This window comes from Chiloscyllium plagiosum, unplaced genomic scaffold (genome assembly GCF_037043375.1).
Source record: "Chiloscyllium plagiosum isolate Xiang-an unplaced genomic scaffold, Cpla_swu_hap1 HiC_scaffold_9, whole genome shotgun sequence".
In the NCBI taxonomy this organism is placed as follows: domain Eukaryota; kingdom Metazoa; phylum Chordata; class Chondrichthyes; order Orectolobiformes; family Hemiscylliidae; genus Chiloscyllium; species Chiloscyllium plagiosum.
The window spans coordinates 3,304,188-3,330,994 of NW_028270147.1; the positions used below are offsets into that span (position 1 = coordinate 3,304,188).

General features: G+C 46.7%; 1 protein-coding gene across 5 annotated transcripts in view; it reads right to left on the minus strand.

Annotated features, from left to right (window-relative positions):
• The window catches only part of slc44a5b (solute carrier family 44 member 5b), a 290,000-nt gene that overhangs the window by 137,656 nt on the left and 125,537 nt on the right, over window positions 1–26,807 (minus strand). For 2 of the 5 annotated variants that reach the window (XM_043698572.2, XM_043698568.2), the window contains exon 1: window positions 18,899–19,845. The exons of 1 other annotated variant lie outside the window; for it this stretch is intronic. In XM_043698572.2, the coding sequence (XP_043554507.1) occupies window positions 18,899–18,935 (37 nt within the window). In that variant the 5' untranslated portion in view covers window positions 18,936–19,845. Of the gene's footprint in view, window positions 1–18,898; window positions 19,847–26,807 lie in introns of those variants that run through there. 2 more of the 5 variants (XM_043698570.2, XM_043698571.2) reach the window with 2 other exon arrangements.

Sequence of the window (26,807 nt, forward strand, 5' to 3'; positions counted from 1 at the left end):
GTTAGCAATGCTGCCTCACAGTACTAGGGTCCTGGGTTCAATCCCACCCTCTAGATTAGAGTGGTGCTGGGAAAGCACAGCAGGTCAGGCAGCATCAAGGAGCAGGAAAATCGACATTTCAGGCAAAAGCTCTTCATCAGGAAAGACTTTTGCCCAAAATGCCAATTTTCCTGCTCCTCGGATGCTGCCTGACCAGTTGTGCTTTTTCTAGTATGACTCTAATCTAGACTCTGGTTTCCAGCATCTGCAGTCCTTGTTTTTACCTACTCAATCCCACCCTCGGGCAACTGTCTGTGTGGGTTACCTCCCACAGTCCAAAGATGTGCAGGTCAGGGTGAATTGGCCATGCATGCTAAATTGCCCATAGTGTCCGGGGTGTGCAGCCTAGGTGGATAAGCCATGGGAAATGTGGGGTTACGGGGATAGGGGGGATGCCCTTTGGAGGGTTGGTATGCTTCCACACTGTAGGGATTCTATCATTCTGTGAAGGTTGAACATGTTCTTGAACAAACGTACAGTGTTACAAAGGGGAAAAAAAAGGGTTTGGTCAAATGACAAATCTGCGTGCTCTTTCAAAGAACCAGTGTAAACATGAAGGCTGAATGACCTCTCCTGAATGATTGGACAATTTCTGTGAGGGCAGAGTTCTTAAACAAATATATTGAGTACAATTGCGTTAAACAAGTAGCACAGCATGACGGAACACTCCCAGTGATAAACACACCGGCTGCTTCACCTTTATCTGTCGACCCAGAAGCCCTGGCTTGGCTGTACTAACTGTGTTATCGCTTCATTAAAAGCTTCAAAAGAAAGCCCAGCAGTGACCGAGAACAGGGTGTTTACCCACACCATTTGAAAGCAAGGCAAGACTCAGACCTGCCTTCTTCAGAACAAAACATGGATCAGAGAGTTTGCAGATCAAAAAGAACTCCTCTTGTTCTGCTTGCTCACAGTGAAGGGCAAATGTGTCTCTTCCTCGATCTATCAGCACAAGAGGAACCTTCAGAACTCTACAGGCTGGCTTCCATTTTCTCAACCTGTGTTCAAAACACATTTTGAACGGGGGCGACTTGTACAACATAGCTATAGACTGCCTATGAGTCTTCAAGAAAAACATTCTTGGGATATTTCTGCCATAATAAAAGCACAAGAGGAAACTTATGCTCATAGAACATAGAAAGGAGGCCAATCATCCCCTTAAACCTGCTCCACCATTTCAATCATGGCCTTTGGCCAATATAAGGCCATAAGACATAAGAGCAGAAATTAGGGCATTCAGCCCATTGAGTAAACTCTGCCATTCAATCATGGCTAACAAGTTTCTCAACCCCATTTTCCTGCTTTCTCCCCATAACCCTTAGTCCCCTTGATACTCAGGAACCTCTCTCTATCTCAGTCTTAAATATACTCAATAACCTGGCCTCCACAGCCTTCAGTGGCAATGAATTCCATAGATTCACCACTCTCTGGCTGAAGAAGTTTCTCCTTATCTATGTTCTAAAGGGTCTTCCCTTTACTATAATATTGTGCCCTCGGCTCCTAGTCTCTCCTATCAATGGAAACATCTTCCCAACATCTACTCTGTCCAGGCCATTCAGCATGCTGTATATTTCAATCAGATTCCTACCCCCATCCTTCTAAACTCCATCGAATATTGACCCAGAGGCCTCAAACATACCTCACACGTGAAGCCTTTCATTCCTGGGATCACTCTCGTGAACCTGCTCCAGGGCCAGTACGTCCTTCCTGAGGTATGGGGCCTAGAATTGCCCACAATACTCCAAATGTGGTCTGACCACATTCCCTTAATACCTTTGCTTAACAAAGATTTAGCTATTTCAGATTAAAATTACCAACTGATGAAGCATCCATTTCGTTTGTGGAAGAGATTTCCAAACGTCTCCCTCTTTGTGTGTCTAACTGCTTCCTAACATTTCTCCTGGACAGTCTGGCCCTAATTCCCAGATTGTGCCTCTAGTTCTAGAATCTCTAATCAATGGGAATAGTTTATCATCCTTCCTGAGGTCTTTAAAAACGAGACAGTTCATTTTTTTTATTATTTTCTTTGAACATTTCAGTTGATTTATGAGAACAATATCAGGGGTGCAATAAACTTAGCTTGGAAATTTTTTGGAAGTCAGATGTCATGTGAGGTAACCTCTAGGAATGTGTTTAACCCCCATTGGCAACAATGAAGTTCCATGTTATTTCAAAGCACTAGGACAGCACAGTATTTTCAAATTGTTGTACCTCCTTCAGCGACCATTCTGTGTTCTGATTCTGGTTAAAAGTGTCACCTCCCCAAACCCCACCTTCTCGTCTGAATCATTCACAGCAATCCTCACCCTCAGGCTGGAATGGCTGATACCATTCAAATGGACAGAGACCATTCAGCAAATGGACTAAATCTTAGCAGATGGAATATAATGTGCGGGAAAGTGAGTTGATGCACTTTGGCAGGAAGAACAGAGGAGCAGAGTATTATTTAAATGGAGGAAGACTGCAGAAAGCTACAGAATAGAGAGATTTGGTAGCACAAAGAACAAAGAAAACTTACAGCCCAGGAACAGGCCCTTCAGTCCTCCAAACCTGAGCCGATCCAAATCCACTGTCTAAACCTATCACCCAATTCCTAAGCATCTGTATCCCTTTGCTCCCCACTGACTCATGCAGCTGTTCAGATGCACCTTAAATGAATCTACCGTGCCTGCCTCTACCACCTCTGCTGGCAATATGTTCCAGGCACTTGCCACCCTCTGTGTAATGTACTTGCCGCGTGTATTCCCCTTAAATTATTCTCTTCTCACCTTGAAAGTGTGACCTCTCGTTATTGAATCCCTCACCCTGGGAAAAAGCTTGTCTCCATCCACCCTGTCTATACCCTTCATGATTTTGTAAACCTCAATCAGGTCCCCCCTCAATCTCCTTTTTTCTAATGAAAACAAACCTAACCTACTCAACCTCTCTTCATAGCTAGCACCTTCCATACCAGGCAACATCCTCGTAAACCTTCTCTGCACCCTCTCCAAAGCGTCCACATCCTTTTGGTAACGTGGCAACCAGAACTGTACACAGTATTCTAAATGCTGCTGAACCAAAGTCTTGTACAATTTTAACATGGCCTGCCAGGTCTTATACTCAATACCCCATACGATGAAGGGAAGCCTACCATATGCCTTATTGACCACTCTACCCACCTGTGCAGCAACCTTCAGGGTATAATGGACCTGAGCTCCCAGATCTCTCTGCTCATCAACTTTTCCCAAGGCTCTTCCGTTTACTGTATAATTCGCTCTAGAATTAGACTTCCCAAAATGCACCACCTCACATTTGCCTGGATTGAACACTGTAAGTACTTGTCCAAAAATCACAAAAAACTAGCATCTAAATTTACTGGGAAATGGGGAAGGGAAATGAATTGTTGGACTTTATTTTAAAATTTTAAGAATTTTAAAAATTTAACATAAAAATTGAGCAGTTTTGCTAAAACTGTATCAGGCACTAAAGGAATTACAGGTTATGGAGAAAAGGCAGAAAAGTGGAGTTGAGGATGATCAGATCAGCCGTCATCTCACTGAATGGCAGAGCGGACTCGATGGACTGAAAGGTCCACTTCATCTCCTGGGTTTTATGCTGTTGTTCTTAATAACCACTGCAAGCTCTTTTCTCACCTCAAAGTACTAATCATCAAATTAACTATCAGGAAGATTGAAGCCACACTTTTCAGACCCCACTCCAAATTCGGTTCCCCAACAGAAGAAAAACCAAAAGAAATGTGGATGCTGTAAATCAGCAACAAAAATAGAAAACTCAGCAGGTCTGGCAGCATCTGTGGAGAGAAATCAAAGTTAACGTTTCAGGTTTGAGGAAGGGTCACTTAACCCGAAACATTAACTCTGATTTCTCTCTACAAATGCTGCTGATCTGCTGAGCTTTTCCAGCAATTTCTGTTTTCCTTTCTATTCTCCAATAATTGACCCCATCCCCCTTCCTGGCAATAGTCTCAGATTAAGCCAAAAACAAAAACAGACGTTGCTGGAAAAGCCAATCTGTTCACAACTTGGTGCTACATTTGATCCTGAGATAAGCTTCCAAGTTTACATTCACACCATCACCATCTATTTCCATCTCTGCCCCTTTCTCAGTGATTCTGCTGCTGAAACTCTCAATCATGCTTGAGACTAGATTATTCTGATGACCAATGGCTGGGCTCCCACATTCGACCTTCCATAAACTCGGAGTCATCCGAAACTCTGCTACCGATTCCCGTTCCAATAGCGACCCCCTGTGCTTGCTGACCCACACTAGCTCCCAGCCAAGCAACAATCTGATGTTAGAATTACCATCCTTGCTTTCTGATCCATCCATGGCCTTGCCTCTCTCTGTCTCTGGAATCTCCTTCAGCCTCACAGCTCTCAGATATTCTCCCTCCTCTAATTCTGGCCTCCTTTGCATCTTCAGTTGTAATCATTCCACTAGTGGTGGCTATTCCTTGAGTTGCCCAGGTCCAACCCTCTGAAACGAATTCCCTACTTCACCTCCTAGACAGTTCTCAAAACATATCTTTTTAAACACGCCATCTAATACCTCTGAAAAGTGTTATAACCAGGAGAGACAGAAGGAATTGGTTCCTCTGTTATTAACTCCCTCTTGGTCAATTGCAATAAATACTCAGTAGTGAAAGAAAGAGGAATTTTATTCCCTGTTAATCCTGGAAAATTAATAAAACACAACTTCATACACACACACACACACAAATACAGGTAATAAGCTTAAAAGGGAAACTGTCTGCTATAGACAGGGTTACACCATCAAACAGCCCATGGAGTCTCTGAGGTGTTAGATTTTAAACTCATGGCCACTGTCAATTCATTGCTGATTTGTATCTGTAGCAGTTGCAGAATAAATAGGAATTCCGAGTTCCTGATGAATGGTTGTGTTTTCAAGTTGCCTTTTCTCTGGGTATTGGTTTTCCACATGATGAAAGAAACAGACATTTTCAGAGACAGTTCCAGCCCTTGGTGTCACCAATTTATTTTTCCTTCTCTCTGCTTTGCTGTTCATAAAGCAGCTGTTGAAATACAGTCTACTGTGCATTCCAAAGTCTGGCTCCATAGTTTTTACAAGCTGGATAATTCCCAGTATGTGGAATTGTCATAGACATGCGAATGAATACAGTTAAGCAGATTTCTTGGCGCTGTCTCTGTTTCCTGGTTTCATCTTCTTTAAGTAAAAATGCTTATGTATATACAAATGAATTTGTTAATTTACATGGATCTTCCAAACCTTGCATCAGTCTGTGGTCAGGTGAGGACTGCAGCCATTGTAAACCCACTTTAGTCCATGAAAGATCTCAGAAAAATGAAAGCACACCAACATCTCTATTTTCTCAGGAGACTAAGGAAATTCAACATATCCATAGAGACTCTTTACCAACGTTTATAGATGCACTGTAGAAAGCATTCTATCCAGTTGCATCACAGTTACCTTTCATGCTTTTAGGGAGAGGAAGTAGCACAGTGGTAGTGTCACTGAACATATAATCCAGACCTTCAGGCTGATGTTTTGAGGACATGGGTTTGAATCCCACCCATGAGGATGGTGAAATTTGAATTCAATAAAAACTACAATAAAAGAAAGTTTAGCTAATGGCAAACCATGGACCATCTCCCTCCCTAATGTTCTTCAGGGAAGGAAATCTGCCATCCTTACCTGGTCTGGCCTACGTGTGACTCCAGACCCATTGCAATGTGGTTGACTCTGAACTGCCCTCTGGGCAATTAGGGATGGGCATTAAATGCTGAGCTAGCCAGTGATACCCACATCCCGTGAGTGAGTAAAAGAAATTCCATGAATGGCACTATGTAATCACAAGTTGTTGTTGAACAATTGCACACTTGGCTCTGTAGTCACACACTCTGTCCACTCCTGGTGTCCTTCTCCAACTCCTTCACATTGAGCAGGAGCTTGTAATGATCTGGAAGCATTTTACACCATCAAAATGTCCCGATTTGACATTAGCCAGTGAAGGAGACCTTACAGCAACTCACAGATTCTTTAGTTAAGGAGGTCAGATAGAGAGTGTTGTAGAGGAGGAGGAGAAGATTTTACAAAGTTTTTACATCATGAAATCCATAGAACAAAAAGAAAACCTAAAAACAACTCAAATGGGGCCAGAAATCAACCTTAATCAAACAACCTGCACAATCGCAGGGCATTCCAAAGTATTGCACAGCCAACAATGTACTTTGGGAACACATTCACTGCTGAGCTGTTTCTGATCAGTTTCCTTGCACACTGTAACTTCAGTAAATTCCACAATCTCCCCACTGTCTGGGGCAAGATGTTTCTCCTGAATTCATTTGAAAATTAGAATCCGTACAGTGTGGAATCAGGCCCTTCAGCCCAACCAGTCTACACCGACCCTCCAAAGAGTAACCCACCCAGACCTATTCCCCCCTACCCTATATTTACCCCTGACTAATGCACCTAACCTACACATCCATGATTATTGTTGTGGTTCTGTTCACCGAGCTGGCAATTTTTGTTGCAAATGTTTCGTCCCCTGTCTAAGTGACATCCTCAGTGCTTGAGAGCCTCCTCTGAAGCGCTTCTGTGGTGTTTTCTCCGGCATTTATAGTGGCCTGTCCCTGCCGCTTCCGGTTGTCTATAAATGCCGGAGGAAACACCACAGAAGCGCTTCACAGGAGGCTCCCAAGCACTGAGGATGTCACCTAGACAGGGGACGAAACGTCTGCAACACAAATTCCCAGCTCGGCGAACAGAACCACAACAACGAGCACCCGAGCTACAAATCTTCACCCAAACTTTGAACATCCATGATTAATTTAGCATGGCCAACTCACCCATCCTGCACATCTTTGGTCTGTGGGAGGAAACCCACACAGACACGGGGAGAATGTGCAAACTCCACACAGACAGTCGCCCAAGGCTGGAATTGAACCACGGTGCCTGGTGCTGTGAGGCAACATGCTAGCCACTGAGCTACCTTGCCACCCTCATTAGATCCATGGCCCCTGGTTCTGGTCTCCCAGCAAATAGAGATGTCTTCTCCAGCCAATCAAACCCTTTTCATGCCCTCGAGCAGGTCACCCTTGGTTTGAATCTGACTGTGAAGGCTGTGTGGCACTCTCACTGGCCGTTGGTCATTAACTAGATAACGCCTGCAGTTTCCAATCATTCAACACATCCCTCACCCACGCACTACACACCACAGGACTTCAATACATTCCACAGAATGGCAAAAACAAGAGACCCAATCATTGATTTGTGAATACTGCTGATGGCCCCCAAACCTCTCGCAGGAGGCACTGAGAACCATTGCAGTGTGGCCCCACTGCCACACCCTCGGGATTCATTCACTCTGATCTGTGGTGTCATTCCAAACTCCTAATCAAAATATCAGGAAAAGAACTTGCATTTCTGTAGTGCCTCCAACAATTGAGGAGAAACCAAAGCAGTTTATATACAAGGAAATACTTAGTCCCGGTTGTAGTGGAGCAAATCTGGCAGAACAGCAAGCTCCCACAAACAGCAATATAATAAGCACAAGCTCAGGTATTTGTGTAACATTGACTGAGATAAACATTGACCAGAACAGTGGGGAGACGTCTGCAGCATGTGACCTAAATAGTGGTCTAGAGCCTTTTCAATTCACTTCTGACATCAGACAGAGTCACGTTCAATGTCTCGTTTAAAAGATAAAGGAAGGAGTGAAATCAATGTAAGCTGCAGGTGCAATAAACCACTGAACACTGTCTGCCTTTCTCCCCCACACAATCCAGTATCTGCAGTAATTTGCTCCTGCGATAACCTCCAATTGATTGACAAAAACCCAGGAAGGGTATTATGTATTGCTGAATTATCCTGGAGAGCATGTTGCTACTCAAGGACATTGTTATCCCCACAGAATCAAGCACCCTCATTTAATTCTGACAAATATTCCTAATTTATCCTTTGATCATCACCACCTCAGACCTGTCCCCATCTGCACTGTATCTCAGCATTATACAGAAATAGACCTGTCCCCACCACTACTGTAACCCAGTGTTATACAGTGACAGACCGGTCCCCACCAGTACTGTACCCCAGTGTTATACAGTGACAGACCTGTCACCACCAGTACTGTAACCCAGTGTTATACAGTGATAGACCTGTCCCCACCAGTACTGTACCACAGTGTTATACAGTGACAGACCGGTCCCCACCAGTACTGTACCACAGTGTTATACAGTGACAGACCTGTCCCCACCAGTACTGTACCACAGTGTTATACATTGGCAGACCTCTCCCACCAGTACTGTAACCCAGTGTTATACAGTGACAGACCGGTCCCCACCAGTACTGTATCCCAGTGTTATACAGTGACAGACCTGTCCCCACCAGTACCGTACCCCAGTGTTATACAGTGACAGACCGGTCCCCACCAGTACTATACCACAGTGTTATACAGTGACAGACCTGTCCCCACCAGTACTGTATCACAGTGTTATACAGTGACAGACCGGTCCCCACCAGTACTGTATCCCAGTGTTATACAGTGACAGACCTGTCCCCACCACTACCGTACCCAGTGTTATACAGTGACAGACCGGTCCCCACCAGTATTATACCAGTGTTATACAGTGACAGATCTGTCCCCACCAGTACTGTAACCCAGTGTTATACAGTGACAGACCTGTCCCCACCAGTACTGTACCCCAGTGTTATACAGTGACAGACCTGTCCCCACCAGTACTGTACCCCAGTGTTATACAGTGACAGACCGGTCCCCACCAGTACTGTAACCCAGTGTTATACAGTGATAGACCTGTCCCCACCAGTACTGTACCCCAGTGTTATACAGTGACAGACCTGTCCCCACCAGTACTGTACCACAGTGTTATACAGTGACAGATCTGTCCCCACCAGTACTGTACCCCAGTGTTATACAGTGACAGACCTGTCCCCACCAGTACTGTACCCCAGTGTTATACAGTGACAGACCTGTCCCCACCAGTACTGTAACCCAGTGTTATACAGTGACAGACCTGTCCCCACCAGTACTGTACCCCAGTGTTATACAGTGATAGACCTGCCCCCACCAGTACTGTACCCCAGTGTTATACAGTGACAGACCTGCCCCCACCAGTACTGTACCCCAGTGTTATACAGTGACAGACCTGTCCCCACCAGTACTGTACCACAGTGTTATACAGTGACAGACCTGTCCCCACCAGTACTGTACCACAGTGTTATACAGTGACAGACCTGTCCCCACCAGTACTGTACCCAGTGTTATACAGTGACAGACCGGTCCCCACCAGTACTGTACCACAGTGTTATACAGTGATAGACCTGTCCCCACCAGTACTGTACCCCAGTGTTATACAGTGACAGACCTGTCACCACCAGTACTGTACCCCAGTGTTATACAGTGACAGACCTGTCCCCACCAGTACTGTACCCCAGTGTTATACAGTGACAGACCTGTCCCCACCAGTACTGTACCACAGTGTTATACAGTGATAGACCTGTCCCCATCAGTACTGTACCCCAGTGTTATACAGTGACAGACCTGTCCCCACCAGTACTGTACCCCAGTGTTATACAGTGATAGACCTGTCCCTACCAGTCAAAAGTGAGGACTGCAGATGCTGGAGATCAGAGTCGAGATTAGAGTGATGCTGGAAAAGCACAGCAGGTCAGGCAGCATCTGAGGAGCAGGAAAATTAATGTTTCAGGCAAAAGCACCTCATCAGGAAAGCGCTCGCTGATGAAGGGCTTTTGCCCGAAACATCGATTTTCCTGCTCCTCAGATGCTGCCTGACCTGCTCTGCTTTTCCAGCACCACTCTAATCCTATCCCCATCAGTACTGTACCAGAGAAATCATTCTAATGGATTACTCACCAGAGCCAAACTGATGGGCTGAATGTCTCTTGTATGTGCTGAATCTTTACAGCAGATTTTTAAATTTATTTCAGTACCAACTTTTGCTTCAAAGTCCTTTCTGTTAATCGACTCAGGAGGATGTAATACAGTAAGAGTGTTACACTGATATATGTTGTTTTTGGAGGAGGGATGTTATTCCTTACTGATTTGAATTATATTTTTCTGTATAGTGTTCAATGATTTATTTTCTGTTGTTGCTGTCGCTGAACAAAAAGGAACAGCACAGACTGAGAGACAATGGCCAGGAAGCTCAGAGGCTGCGTGTGAACATGCAGCAAGGTCCTGATCAGCTTGTTCTGATGAATGTCCGTATCAATCTCTGAATGGAGTTCATTGCTGTGTGTGTGTCATGGGGCTGAACCGAAACAATATCAACACTGAATATTCAAAACAGCAAATCTCTCCTGTACCTGCCTCGTGAGGTTCCAATCTAATTTAAGCCATGCTGAAAGACACAGAGAGAGAGAGAGAGAGAGTGCGTAAGGGGGTTATATCATGTGGTTATATTATTGAACTGCTAATCCAGTGACTGTTGCGTAGAATTACTCACACTCCACAGTTCACAAACAGGCCATTGGGCCCAACTACACCAGGTTAATGCAGAAACACAGGTCATGGTGTTGGAACATGGGTACGAATCCCATGAGCGCAGTTGGAGGAATTTGAATGTAATTTTTAAAACTCTGGAATTAAGAGTCTAATGGTAGCCAAAACCATTGCCAATTGTCAGAAAAGGCCATCTGGTTCATTAATGTCCTTTAGGGAAGGAAATCTGTCTGGCCTACATGTGACTCCAGACCCACAGAAATGTGTCTCAACTGCCCTCTGGGTAATAAGGAATGAGCAGCAAATGCTGGCCCCAATGTAATACCTGCATCTACGAATGAATGGACGAACAAAGACACACTGCCGTTTCTGGCCCACCATGCTCCCTCACAATCTCCCTCCATCTCCGTCCAGCTCTGCATCATTTGGTTCCTCTGTTTCTCTTGGTCATGTCTCAATCCAAATTCCCCCTTAAATATATTGAGATTGTCCATATTTTCCCCAATCCCTGGGGAGAGAGGTTTCTGCAGAATTGACAATTGGATTCATGTGAAAGGTAACAACAGATTCCCTTGTTCATAACAAGAGGAGTTTGAGTTGCATTGTGAAGCCTGACAATTTGTGTTCAGCTGTAATCAATCTGGGAGATATGTTGGGGGTGAAGCTAGAGCCCCACACGGGATTGTCTTTATAAACCCCTCCTTGGAGGAGGACAGCTGCTGCCCTTTCCCTTAGTCTGGCTCAACACTTGACTCCAGGCCTTTACAAAATGATTGACCCTTTTTGTTCCAAGATGTAATGACACCTTCCTGAAGCAGGTGGGACTTGAACCCAGGCCTTCTGGATCAGAGGTAGGGACACTCCCGCTACACCACAACAGCCCCCAAAAGCAGTTGACTCTTATCTGCCCTCTGAAGGGGAACCATTTCAAACTGACATCTCGCTGACACCTTCTCCACTGGGGCTAGGCAAAAATTGTGGTCCTTGTCAGTGATTGACACACCCTCCCCCCAACACAGATTCTGCATCAAGACCCAAACACAAAGAAGGACAGAAGTGGGCCATTTGGCCCCACAAGCCTGCACCATTTTAGTGACTGGTACAAGGGCCAGGTGGATCTAATTGACTGTAAGACCCCTGATTGGGGTGGTTAGCCAGGGCCAAACAGGGAGCCCTGGCTGACAGAGATGAACAGGAGGGTAATAAGCACTATCGCTGTTAGCCAGTACTGTGGGGAGAAAATAAGAAAAAAAAGAGAAAAAATTCAAAATACACAAGAGTGTCTACCACTGATAGGAGAGCTTTCCTTTTTTGTCTCTCCCCCTTGTTTCAGGTAGACTTTGTTTTGATTTTTTGTTTTATTTTATTGTTTGCTGTGATTGTTTTTTCTAGGTTTTGAGAAAAAAGAAAAATAAATAAACAGGAGTGTAATAAGGACTACTGCTGTGAGACGGTAGTGTGGGGGGAGGGGAGGAAAAATATTTTAAAAATAAAAGAAGGATAAATAGAAAAAGAATTTTAAAAAAATAAATAGGAGTGTTAGAGGCTCTGTTCTCTCTGAAAAAAAGAGAAAAAATAATAAACAGGAATGTCCTCTGCCTTTGGGAGTGGACCAAAACCCCTGTGAGTTAACTGCACCTTTACGACGTACTGTGTTCCTGAGAGTGGGCCTGGTTCTCTATGGATGAGCCAGGCCTCTATAGAGACTGAACACCCGTGTGTGTGCTGTAGGGTGGCATTTGTTGCCTTCAGGAGTGGACTCTACCATTTGGAGTGGACTCCATTTTGGACAATGCACCTCAAAAACTGGAGTAGACTCTGTTCGTGAGAATGGACTCTACATTTAGAAGACTCTATATCTGGTCTCTGTGCACCAGAAAGGACTCTGTGTTTTTTGGTAATTAACTGTGTATTGTGCTGTTGTTGGGTCTATCACCTGCACTGTCTTGCGTGTCCCTGGGTCTGGCAGGCCTTACTGTGAGTTGGGAGGCTCATGGGTCGTCCTAAAGGTTGTCACCCTGAGAGCCGGAGGGTGGGCAGGCCATCCTGTGAACCTGAAGGTTGGTTGGCTGTCCCAAAAGCCAGAGGGTGGGTAGGCCACCCTGATGCCAGTCGCCCTGAGAGCCAGATGGTGGGTTGGCCGTTCTGAGCGCTGTCGTCCTGAGAAGGGGTAATCGGGACGGGCTGTCCTAGAGGTGGTCAAAAGGTGTGCCAGAGCAGCCGAGAGGCAGAAGGCGCGTAGGGGCGTGCTGAGATCCGGACGGCTTGTGGGCTATCCTGCACGCTGTCGTCCCAGGGAAGGGGACGGGCTGTCCTAGAGGTGGCCGGAAGGTGTGCCAGGATATCCCACTTGCCAGACGGCGCATCGGGATGGGTGAGAGCCCAATGGTACGTAGGGGCAGACCGAGAGCCAGAAGGCGGGTAGCCATCCTCAGTGCTGTCACTCCAGGCAGGTACCGGGGCAGGCTGTCCTAGAGGTGGTCGAAAGGTGCTGAGGGTGGTTAGTGAACCCGGAAGGTGGGTAGGCTGTCCTGACCGCTGTCACCCCGGGCGAGTACCGGGGCGGGCTGTCCTAGAGGTGGTCGAAAGGTGCTGAGGGTGGTTAGTGAACCCGGAAGGTGGGTAGGCTGTCCTGACCGCTGTCACCCCGGGCGGGTACCGGGGCGGGCTGTCCTAGAGGTGGTCGAACGGTGTGCCAGGGCGGACCGAGAACTGGATCGAGAGCCGGAAGGTGTGTAGGGGCGAGCTGCCTTAGAGGTCGGAAGGTGGGAGGGACAGGGGCTTGCTGGGTCTGTATTGTATGCACTTTTTTATGTAACTGGATTGTCCTTTTATGTACAAATGTCATTGTCACTGTCTTTTATGTGAAACCAGGATTTGAGGTTTGTCCTCATCTCCCTGTAAACTGGTTGAACGGTAGGGTTTGGGGCCTGGCTTTGCTGCTCCTCTCCCTTGTAAAATTGCTGTTGTATACAGCTGTAAATGTTAACTGTTTTTTGTAATTTGTGTTTTGTAATTTGTTTAATAAGATACTATAAACAGGAGAAAAAAAAATGAACAGGAGGGTAATAAGCACTATCGCTGTTAGCCGGTACTGCGGGGAGAAAATAAGAAAAAGAAGAGAAAAAATTCAAAATAAACAGGAGTGTCTACCACTGATAGGAGGAGAGCTTTCCTTTTTTGTCTCTCCCCCTTGTTTCAGGTAGACTTTGTTTTGATTTTTTGTTTTACTTTATTGTTTGCTGTGATTGTTTTTTCTAGGTTTTGAGAAAAAGAAAAATAAATAAACAGGAGTGTAATAAGGACTACTGCCGTGAGACGGTAGTGTGGGCGGGGGGGGGGGAGGAAAAATATTTTAAAAATGAAAGAAGGATAAATAGAAAAAGAATTTTAAAAAATAAATAGGAGTGTCAGAGGCTCTGTTCTCTCTGAAAAAAGAGAAAAAATAATAAACAGGAACGTCCTCTGCCTTTGGGAGTGGACCAATCCCCCGTGAGTTAACTACACCTTTACGACTGTGTTCCTGTGAGTGGGCCTGGTTCTCTATGGATGGGCCAGGCCTCTATAGAGACTGAACACCTGTGAGTGTGCTGTGGGGTGGGCATTTGTTGCCTTCAGGAGTGGACTCTGCCCTCAGTGGCAGACTCTGTTTTTGGCAATGGTCTCTGCAGTTTGGCGTGGACTCTATTTCTGACAATGCACTTTGTATACTGGAGTGGGCTCTGTCCCTGGGAATGGACTCTACATTTTGAAGAGAACTGTTTATGATAATAGACTCTGTGTACCAGAAAGGACTCTGTTGGGGTCTTGTTGCTTGTTGGGGTTATCACCTGCACTGTCTAGAGTGTCCCTGGGTCTGGAATGCCTTACTGTGAGCTGGGAGGCTCATAGATCCTCCTGAAAGATGTCACCCTGAGAGTTGGAGGGTGGGTAGTCCGTTCAGAGCACTGTCGTCTCGAGAAGGCATAATTGGGACGGGCTGTCCTAGAGTTGGCCGGAAGGTGTGTCAGAGCGGCCGAGAGCCAGAAGGTGTTTTGGGGCAGGCTGAGATCCGGAAGGCTTGTGGGCTACCCTGCACGCTGTCGTCCCAGGGGAAGGGGACGGGCTGGCACAGAGGTGGCCAGGAGGCACAAAGGGCAGTTAGGGAAGCCGAAAGATGGGTAGGCCGTCCTAGCTGCAGTCATCCTGGTGGGGGGGGGGGGGGGGGGGGAAGCAGGATGGGCTATGCTAGAAGTGACCAGAAGGTGTGTCAGGGTGGACCGAGCTGGAAGGGACACAGAGCAGACTGTGAGCCGGAAGGGGCATGGGACAGGCTGCCTTAGAGTGGCCGGAAGGTGGGAGGGATGGGAGGCTTGCTAGGTTGCTGGGGGGGGTCTGTATTCTATGCACTGTTTCTTATCTATATGGACTGCTTTATATGTATTTGTTAATGCTACCGTTTAGTAATGACTGAAAGTGGGATTTGAGGTTTGTCCTCCTTTCCCTGAAAACTGGTTGAACAGTGGGGTTTGGGGCCTGGCTTTGCTACTCCTCTCCCTTGTCGATTGCTGTTTCTCTGAATGAGACCATCAATGTTAACCGTTTGTAAACTCTACTGTTTAATAAAATAATAAAAATTAACAAACAGGAGTATCAGAGAGTGTCCTCCCTCTCGGGACAGGCTCTGAGCTGGCTGGTCACAGTGCATACACTGTGTTGTTAATAAAGAGTGATAGGGTGATGGGATACCCGCCTGTGTGCAGGTATTTCATCCACCATTCAATGTGATCATAGCTGATCAACCAACTCAGTTCCCTGTGCCTATTTTCTCCCCCATTCCCTTTGATGCCTTTGGTCCTAAGAACTCCTTCTTCAAAACATTTAATGTTTTAGCCTTGACCACTTTCTGTGGCAGAGAATTCCCCAGGCTCCCCGATCTCTGAGTGAAGCCATTTCTCCTCATCCCAGACCGAAATGGCCTGACTTGTGTCCTTTGACTGTGAGCCCTGGTTCTGGACTCCCCAGTCATCAGGAACATCCCGGTTGGAGGAACCTTTGTCATTCCCGGGAGTGCCATGGCCAATAAGAGTAAATACCCACCACAAGAGGCACAACAACAACTGGGACACCGACTGCAACAACAACAGACACCCATCGATGGACGGCATCAAATATTCGCATGATCATGTGGCACCGCGCCAGAAAAGGAGATCTGGGGGATAGTTAGGTCAGAGAGAGAGGCTGGAGAAATATCGGGAGAAAGTTCCAGAGTTTAGGATGCAGCCAGCTCAGGGAACAGGTGCCAGTGGTGAAAGGCTCAAAAGAGGGCAGGAAAACCCAAAATGAGAAGAAAGCAGAGATTGAGGAGGATTATAATATTTCAGGCGATAACAAAGAGATCGAGGGCAGGGATGAGAATATTGAAACAGAGTCACGGGCAGATGCAGGAGGTTACTGTCATCGAGTCATACAGTACAGACACAGACCCTTCTGCCCAACTGATCCATGCCAACCTGGGTTCCGAAACTGAACTCGTCCCATCTGTCTGCATTTAGAGTTATAGAGTCATAGAGATGTACAGCATGGAAACAGACCCTTTGGTCCAACCCGTCCACGCTGATCAGATATCCCAACCCAATCTAGTCCACCTGCCAGCACCCGGCCCATATCCCTCCAAACCCTTCCTATTCATATACCCATCCAGATGCCTCTTAAATGTTGCAATTGTACCAGCCTCCACCACTTCCTTTGGCAGCTCATTCCACACACGTACCCCCAAAACATGTAGCGAGGACCTCAGTCTAACATTATATTGATGATCAGCCATAAACAAATCGGATGGCAAAGCAGGCTTGAAGGGCTGAATGGCCTACTCCTGCATGGATTTTCTATGTTTCAGATTGATTGCTTTAATAAAGCGAGCAGAGAAAGTTGGGTTTGTGTTCCCAGCGGGTAGAGGGAGTCGGGTTTGTGTTCCCGGTGGGCGGAGGGAGTCGGGTTTGTGTTCCCAGTGGGAAGAGGGAGTCGGGTTTGTGTTCCCTACAGGCAGAGGGAGTCGGGTTAGTGTTCCCAGTGGAGGGAGTTGGGTTTGTGTTCGCAGTGGAGGGAGTCGGGTTTGTGTTCCCGGTGGAGGGAGTCGGGTTTGTGTTCCCGGTGGAGGGAGTTGGGTTAGTGTTCCCAGTGGAGGGAGTTGGGTTTGTGTTCGCAGTGGAGGGAGTCGGGTTTGTGTTCCCGGTGGAGGGAGTCGGGTTTGTGTTCCCGGTGGAGGGAGTTGGGTTAGTGTTCCCAGTGGAGGGAGTCGGGTTTGTGTTCCCAGTGGAGGGAGTCGGGTTTGTGTTCCCGGTGGGCAGAAGGAGTCGGGTTTGTCTTCCCGGTGGGCGGAGGGAGTCGGGTTTGTGTTCCCTACAGGCAGAGGGAGTTGGGTTTGTGTTCCCGGTGGGCAGAGGGAGTCGGGTTTGTGTTTCCGGTGGGCGGAGGGAGTCGGGTTTGTGTTCCCTACAGGCAGAGGGAGTCGGGTTTTGTTCCCGGTGGGCAGAGGGAGTCAGGTTTGTGTTCCTTATGGGCAGAGGGAGTCGGGTTTTGTTCCCGGTGGGCAGAGGGAGTCGGGTTTGTGTTCCCGGTGAGCGGACAAACTACTTTCTACCGAAAGGTTTGGTACCTGTTTACCGAAAATGGCACAGCAGCATGGGGACGTTGTACACTCCTCACTGTCCTCCTGCACTTGACCAAACACGTGACAATAAAACTAAATTCCAATTCGAATTTGAAACCTTTCCTATCCCTGGACCTGTCCAAATGCCTATTAAATGTTGTAAGTGTACCAGCCTCCACCACTTCCTCTGGCAGCTCATTCCATACACACACCACACTCTGAGTGAGAAAGTTGCCCCTTAGGTCCCTTTTAAATCTTACCCCTCTCACCTTAAACCTATGCCCTCTAGTTCTGGAGAAAAGACCTTGGCTGTCCACCCTATCCATGCTCCTCATGATTATATAAACCTCTGAAAGGTCATCCTCAGCCTGTGCTCCAGGGAAAAATGTCCCAGTCTATCCAACCTTTCCTCTTAACTCCTGTAAATCTTTTTTGTTGCACACTTTCCAATATACTAACCCCCTTCCTATGGTAGGAAGAGCAGAATTGAACGCAGTATTACAAAAGTGGCCTAACCAATGTCCCATACAACTGCGATATGACCTCCCAACTCTCATACTCAATGCTTTAACCAGTAAAGGCAAGTGTTCCAAACACCTTCTTCACCCCCTGTCTCCCTACGGCTCCACTTTCAATTAACTAAGTCCCTGCACCTCTGGTTGTCTCTGTTCACAACATTCCCCAGGGCCCGACCATTAACTGTACAATGGGCAGATGGACATGGAGTGGGTTATGACACAGAACCAGAATTTTGGGTGAGTTCAAGGTTATGGAGGGTGGAAGATGCTCAGTTTGTTCTCTGTCTCGAGGTTGCAACTCTGACAAATATCAACCAGGATGACAGAGTTAAAATCCCCCTGACATGAAGTGGTGAGTGTGAGACCAGGGAAACTCTCAGTGCGACTCCTGTTAATTATTGACTGAACAAAATAACTCGGTTATCTCCCTCCCTCCCTCTCTCTGCGTCAGGGCAAACACACTGACTCACCGTGTTGAACTTAAAAAAAGTTTTTTTTCCATAAATTAGAACTATCAGAAAGGATTAAACAGTTGGGCCAGAACAGGCCAGAAACAGAGAGGTGACCGAACAGAATCCTGTAAGATTGTGAAGGAGTTAAAGTGCAGAGTCACAGCTTCCTACAGAGATCGAAACTTCCAAAACATCTCCCCCCAGAGACGGGGCGGGACAGGGAGATATTCTCGCTTCAATGAAGAGGGAGCTGCATAAATACGCGATGGGGGAAAGGAATCAGGGGGTCTGCTGACCGAGTCAGAACTTGAGGCGTGATGGAAGGTCCAGGACACAGCAAATGGGCCAAATGGCCTGTAAATTCACCAAATCGGGGAACATTAGAGCATGGGAGCATTAGTTTTGGTGCTGGATCTTCGAAAAGGCAGACATGATTACTACCACATCCTTCAGCCTCTGTCTATGCATGCTGTCGGATTAGAATACACGGACACTGGGAGAATGTGCAAACTCCACACAGACAAACACTAGAATCGAACCTGGGACCCTGGTGCTGGGAGACAGCAGTGCTGACCACTGAGCCACCGTGCCGCCCCGTGACCTGTCGGATTGACTCAGTGCAAGCTTCACTCTGCCTTGAATTATAATCCTTAAACTGTTGGGATGCAGCACATTGCTAGCTGTCAGTAAATAGCGCGGTAACAGCCTGAACAGGTGAACGAGCCAGAGAGCCAAAGGGAGCAGAGAGAGAGAGAGCAGGGGTGGGGGGAGAGTTGACGGTGCCTCCCACATCACTCACCGTGCCGGCCATAGTAATCGCCGTGTTCCCGCACCATGCTCACTGAGCGAGCTCAGAGGCAGCATCTCCCTGCCTGCACTCTGCACACAACAAGGTTAATCTTTAACCTTTAACCAGCCAGGCTGCGCTACTCTCGCGTCAGCTACAGTGTTTACTCTGGCAAACAGTGATAAACACAGCAACCCAGAATCCCACACAAACTTCACAGCCAGGAGGGAAGGGACTGTTTATTGGACAAATATGGCCTCTACACTTCACCCTTGGAAGCCGAGAAGCAATGAAGAAGTGTGATAAACTGACTGGGAGTATGTTAAAATCACCTCTCCTCATCTCTGTAACCTCCTCCAGCCCCTACACCCCTCCCTATCTCTGTAACCTCCTCCAGCCCCTAGACCCCCTCCCTATCTCTGTAACCTCCTCCAGCCCCTACACCCCCTCCAGGCCCCTATACCCCTCCCTATCTCTGTAACCTCCTACACCCCTCCCTATCTCTGTAACCCCCTCCAGCCCCTACACCCCTCCCCCTCTGTCCTTTTGCCCAATCAATATTGACTGCTGCTGAAAATCCCACCCTAACCCCCAGTGTCTCTGTCCCTGTGTGTTTCTGTCCCCCTGTGCGCCTCTGTTCCCCCTCTGGGTCTCTGTCCCTCTCTCTCCTCCGTTAAGACAGTCCTGAATGTTTCTCTCTTTGATCATGTTTGGTTTCTCTGTTTTAATCTTTGCTTGATGTTATTTTGTTTGACTGCTCTCTCACGTGGTGCTGTGTGACGGTCTACTCCTGTGAACGACCCAGAAGTTGTTGTGTTTTGATGGATGTTGTGAAGCCTGTTTTATAACAGAAACTGTAGCTCGAGGAGGTTTCACATTGTTAAACTCTGTGATGTTTCTTAAACACAACCACCTGATGAAGGAGCAGCGCTCCAAAAGCTAATGCTTCCAAATAAACCTGTTGAATTATAACTTGGTGTTGAATGATTTTGAACTTTGTTTCTTAAAGTTTTGAGATGTGCTCTGAACAAAAAATAAGTTCCTGGTGTATTTCCTCCCTTGTTTCTTCCTAACTTCCATCCTGATATTGTTTATTTTCCCTCAGTCCTTGCCTCTGCTCTCACAGTGGTAGTGTCCTGCAAACAGAGTGTGGCTGGGATCCACTAGCTCACCTGCAACTCCTTCAGCTGGGACTGGGGCCAGGCTGCTCAATGAAGCTGTAAATCATACACCTATTGGCTTTGGAGAGGGGGCAGATGAACTTGACCAGGATCGGAGTGGATTAGCTACGAGATAAACTTGTTTGTACAAGTGTCTGAGGCTGAGTGGCCTAATGGCAGTGGGGGAATTATGAGGGATGTGGATACTGTGGATCGTTGGAGTCTTTTACCCAGAGTGGAAATGTCAACTGCTGGGGCGAGGGGCATAGGTTCAATGTAATAAGGAGAAGTTCAAAGGAGATATGTGAGACAAGATTTTTACACAGAGGGTGATAGGTGACTGGAATGTGTTGACAGGGGAATTGGTAGAAGCAGATACGATAGCAATAGTTAAGAAGCATTTAGACAGACACATGAACAGGCAGGGAACAGACGGATATGGACCATGATCAAGCAGATGGGATTATTGGCATCATGGCTGGCACAGACATAATGTGCTGAAGGGCCTGTTCTTATGTTGTACTGCCCTACTTTCTATGGGCGTATCATTCTTCCGAAATCTCCTGGCATGCTGGAATATTTAGGGAGGTGGTGGGATGGCTGTGTGTTACCTGGGGACCAGCCTGTCTCCAATTAACTCACTTAAAGAGATTGGCCACCCCCAGGGGAAGGGAGATAGCTGCATTTCCAAATGGAATACTGGGAAGGGCAGTCAGACTGGGAAGGGTCAGCACTCAGCTCTCTGGGAGCCCAGGAGGTAGATTCAGGAACAGCAGAACACCCTCCAAGGGCTGAATGGCCTACTCCAAGCAGGTGTAAATATTTCCCTCACCAACCAAAGGCTAGAGCACCTCTCTGGGGCTGGTGGGATTTGATTCGGGGCTTCCAGACTCAGAGATATGGAGACTGCCAATGCTCCACAAAGCCCCTTTCCTAGCATGTGTCTGCTGCTTGTATCTTAGAATTGTCAATGTAATGATATCCCTTGTCTAATCCTCTGCCCACTCCACTCATCCAGCCCTGAACCTACCGCTGGGCCAATTAGCACCTTGGGGATGCAAAATGATCCAGGTGGGAATTGGAAATCCTGGAACTCTCGGGAACCCTGATTGTGTTCCGAGATGAAACCCCAGGAACCCCTGGGATTTATGAGCTATTTACTGAACTACACTGCACAGGACATGTCACTGCTGGAGAACGGACAATTGTTCAAAGTTTCTTTTTCCAGTTTAGTATTGCTGAAAGGATTTGCTTATTTCTTAAAATAAAGGGAACTGTAAATGTCAAAGTTCGAAAGCTCCCAGGCTCTCCCACACAGTGAATTCCCAGGCAGATCATATTCTCTGCACTGCATATTGTTAATGTCAGATTGCTTCCCACAGTTGTTACAGGGAATGTGCGCGGTATAACCTGGGGGTAGGGGCTGGTTACCAAATCCCATTCAGTTTCAGCGAATATTGCACTCAATTATCTTCATGACTTTGACCAAAGCTGCTCACCAACTTCTCTCTGAGAGACTCAAAGGCCAAAGGAACTTCACATCCAGTTCCATGGCTGACAACTCACTCAATGGCAAAATACTTTGGCACCTTGCCCATGCATTGATCAGTAGCCAGCACCCTCAGAACGAGGGCAGCAAAGTGGCTCAGTGGGACAAGGAGTAGCTGATTTGTACACAGCAAGATCCCACCATTCATGAATACCATCACAGCCACTTTTTGATTTTAACTATACCTCTTGTGCACTAAGGTACTCCTTCAGCCAATATCTCCCATGGATCTATAGCAACTTTTGTTTGTTAGTCACTCCTGCTTTAGAACATATTTGACCACATTCATGGCACAATATCATTCTAGGTTATTCTAAACAGTTTTTATGCTGGAAATTGAAAGATAAATACCATAAGGCAGCACGGTGGCACAGTGGTTAGCACTGCTGCCTCACAGTGCCAGAGACCTGGGTTCAATTCCCGCCTCAGGTGACTGACTGTGTGGAGTTTACACATTCTCCCTGTGTCTGCGTGGGTTTCCTCTGGGTGCTCTGGTTTCCTCCCACAGTCCAAAAATGTGCAGGTTAGGTGAATTGGCCATGCTAAATTGCCTGTAGTGTTAGGTGCAGGGGTAAATGTAGGGGAATGGGTCTGGGTGGCACATTGGCTCAGTGGTTAGCACTGCTGCCTCACAGTGCCAGGGACCCAGGTTCGATTCCAGCCTCGGGCAACTGTCTGCGTGGAGTTTGCACATTCTGCCTGAGTGTGTTTCCTCCAGGTACTTCAGTTTCTTCCCACAATCCAGAGATGTGCAGATTAGGGTGAATTGGCCATGCTAATTACCCATAGTGTTCAGGGATATGTAGGTTAGGTCCACTAGTCAGCGTTAATGTAGAGTAATAGGGTAGGGGAATGGGTCTGAGTGGGTTACTCTTCAGAGGGTCAGTGTGGACTTGTTGGGCCAAATGGCCTGTTTCTACACTGTAGGGATTCTATGAATACATGAGCTATGTTCTTGATGAAAGTGAATCTTGTACGGAAGCTGCCAAGTACCAATCTTGGTGGCAGAGCCAATACACTCCATGCTACCTCACTGGCTTACTCTACCCAATGGTAGAATACAGCTGCTTCACCTGGCATAGGGGTCACAGTCATCAACATGGTCAGTAGCACCTCCACCAGACCGTATGGGTCATTTCTGGGATGTTGAGACCAACACCAGCTCGAGTGATGTTTGCACATGTCCAAAGGGTAAATATTATCCTTGAAGAACACCACTTCCACTGTCACAAAGCCTCAACAAGATTCACAAACCCATCAGAAATCCTTCAGTCCTTTTTGGAACACACTCTACAACCTGATGACTAGTTCTCCATGCTACTGCATGGGTACCTTCCCACAAGAGAATTTACTTTTAAAGACTCCAAGTGCTGTGTGTATTGTAACGTCTGTTTCATAACTTGTAATGTGTTTCACTCTTTTAAGTGAAGTAACCCACAAAGTTAATCCATCCTTGAAGAGCAATTGATTATCAATCGTTAATCATTAAGGTCCCAGTGATGATTCAACTCCGACTTCACTGGAAACACGTCCAACTGTGAGCTGAGAACTGACCGGATACAGTGTTCCACAGAACATGGCATAAGGATGGCTTAGGGAAAGACAGGGGCCCACTTGCTGCAGCAGGGGGTGGAACACAAGCAGCAGCTTGCTGCCTGATCAGAGACACTGCTTTCTGGATGAACTCCGTGCAGGTGATGTCTGCATTTAATGGCTGGAGGTGACAGATCCCACAGACCATGGCAAGGGGAGTTCCCTGTGACCTCCTGGCCAGTATTTCTAGAGTAATGGTGAGTCAATAGAGCGCAGGAGGCGGCCGTTTGGCCCACTGAGTCTATGGCAGCTCATTAGCAACTTAATCACTCACATCCTCAGTTCTATCTCCACAGCCACACAAGTTTATTACCCATCATTGACCTCCCAATTCCCTTTTGAACAAATTCATTGTCTTACTTTCTCCGTTCCCATAAGCAGTGGAATCTACATCATGATCATGATGTTTTCCTCCTTTTACCCCCTGCATCCCTGACTAAGAGGTATAATCTGTGTACCCCTCAGTACTAGTGCAATCAGACAAATGGGAACATCTATATGCTCTCGACTTAAACCAAAGCTGTTGTAATCTTGTAGACCTTCAAAGAGAACATGTGCAGCATCTAAAATCTCCCATCCCTGGAATATTTCAGGTCCCCTTCCTCTGAGCACTCTCAGGTTACACATACCCCTGTTATTCCTCAATAATATCACTGAAATGGATTGTGTAGCTCATCAGAAAGTGTTTTATGTGGGATCTTGCTGTGCGTAAATCAGCTTTGCCCAGTTATCTCCATAACAAGAAAGATTGTAGTCCCAAGACCCTAGACTGGCTGTGAAATGCTGTGCTCTGTCCTCGGGTTCTGAAAGACTTTCTCCACATTTATTCTCCTCCCAAGTTCATAGGCTGCTCAAGATGTCCACTCTTTGCTGCCGCCCAGCGACAAAATTCAGAAGCACTGTGCGGGTCATGGTGGATAGAACTAAAACACACCTCAAAAAGCCACTTTCCACTGTAGTCACAGCTGCGAGATGTTGTGTTGGATTTGAAGCAGCTCCCCTGAGACTACATAGAATGTCAGCTCTGGGAGTAATGTCAGATTTAGCTATGACAGACAGATGGATGATTCTCCAAATTCATCCTCTGTAGGTTTGCATCACTGCTTGGTCCAGCATTTATTGCCCGTCCCTAGTTGCCCCTTCAGAAGGTAGGGGTGAGCTGCTTTCTTGAATCGCTGCAATCCAAGTGCTGTAAGTAGACCCACAATGCCCTTAGGGAAGGAATTCCAAGATATTAACCCAGCGAAGGGACAGCGATGTATCTCCAAGTCAGGATGGTGAGTGGCTTGAAAAGGAAATTTGTCAGTAGGACTCATGTATCCCCTGTCCCTGGAAAGGCAATCTAAGAAACTCTGGTGAATTTCTGCAGTGCATCTTAGAACATAGAACATAGAAGAATACAGCGCATTACAGGCCCTTTAGCCCTCGATGTTGCGCCGATCCAAGCCCACCTAACCTATACTAACCCACTATCCTCCATATACCTATCCAATGCCCGCTTAAATGCCCATAAAGAGGGAGAGTCCACCACTGCTACTATCTTGTAGATAGTACACACTGCTGCTACTGAGTGTCAGTGTATGAGGGAGTGAATGCTGTGGATGTGGTGCAATGGGGCTAACCCTACTGATTGACGACAGTTCCGCCTTCAGTACCATAATTCCAAACAAATTCATCCCTCAACTCTGAAACCTAGGTGTCAGCTCCCCCATCTCTAACTGGATCCTCGACTTCCTGACCCAAAGAGCGCAATTGTTAAGAATAATTGACAACATCTCCACCATAATCCTCAACATAAGCGTACTCAGCTCCCTGCTATACCTCTCACACACTTACTTCTGTGTGGCCAACTCCATTTACATGCTTGCTGATGACATCACTGTTGGAGGTCAGATCTTAAACAACTAGGAGAAAGTGAGGACTGATGAAGGGCTTATGCCTGAAACATCGACTCTCCTGCTCCTCGGATGCTGCCTGACCAGCTGTGCTTTTCCAACACCACGCTCTCGACTCAGATCTTAAACAACGATGAGATAAAATACAGGAAAGAGACTGAGTGCTTGGTGACATGCTGTAAAGGTAGCAATCAGGAAAGTGTCAGGAAAGTGAAGGAGCCGGTCATTGACTCCAGGAAGTGGAGTGGAGGGCACAGCCCTGTCTGTATCAATGGGGCTGAGGGGGAGATGGCTGAGAGTGTCACGTTCCTGGGAGTGACAATCCCCAACAATCTGTCCTGGTCCACCCATGTCAACACAACAATCAAGAAAGCACACCAACACCTCTACTTCCTCAGGAGACAAAGAAAATTCAGCATGTCCACAAAGACTCTCAGCAATTTTCATAGATGCACCATAGAAAGCATCCTATCGGTCTGGCAACTGCTCCTCCCCAGACCACAAGAAATTACAGAGAGTTGTGAACACAGCCCAGCCCATCATGCAAACCAGAATTCCATCCATTGACTCTATCTATACTTCCCGCTGCCTCAGGAAGGCAGCTAACATCATCACAGACTCTCACCAGGTTATACTCGCTTCCATCCCCTTCATTCGGTCAGAAGATATAAACGTTTGAATACGCGTATGAACGGATTTATGAGCAGCTTCTTCCCCACTGTTATCAGACATTTGATCAGGGACCTCTCAAATGTTAATTCTGATTTCTCTCTCTCTGCACCTTCCCTGAAGCTGTAACAGTGTATTCTGCACTTCGTTATGTTATCCTGATGCACTTTGGATGGTACAATCTGCTATATCTGCCAAGATACGTTGAAACAACACTTTTCACTGTATCTCGGAACATGTGACAACAATAAATCAAACTCAAACTCAAAAGCTCAGGAGATTGCTTTGTCCTGGATGGTGTCAGGCTCTGGTGTGTTACTGTGTGTGCAACCATGGAGAGCTCTAAGAGGACATCTTCTCGAGAGCAATTTAGGATGGGCAATGAATGCTGGCCCAGCCAGAAACACTCCAATTCCATAAATGATTAGGAAAAAACAAGCACCTGACTTGGATGTAAAACATTTTGGGATATACAGGTGATGTTCTGAAGCACAGACATACCAGACTTGAAACGTTAACTGTGTTTCACTGACGCTGCCAGACCTACTGAGTTTCTCCAGCATTCTTTGTACTTGTTTGGAATGTACAGAGTCACAATAAAAATCCAGGTTTCTCTGTTTTTCCTCTATGTTGTGGTGGAATGATTTTGGGAAGTAGGGAGTGAGATATATGGCCTCACCAGTCAGCACAGTATACGGGGGTCACCAGCTAAGAGTTTCTGGTCAATGGTGATCCTCAGGATGTTGATGGTAGGCATTCAATGATTTGTTGATTACAAACTAGTTTCATTGACTCAGAGATAACAGATTTGAAAAGCACCTCCAAGTGACAACAATTTAAACTCAAATAGAAAGCTGGTCTCAGTGATAGCCTATCGTTGAATTGTTGAAAAAACCCATCTGGGTCACAAATGGCCTTTAGTGAAAGAATCTGCTGTCCTTACCTGGTCTGGCCTACATGTGACTCTAACCCACAGCAATGTGGTTGTCTCTTAATTATTCTCTGAACCAACCCAGCATGCCACTGGTGTAAGGGGCAGTTAGGAATGGCCAGTA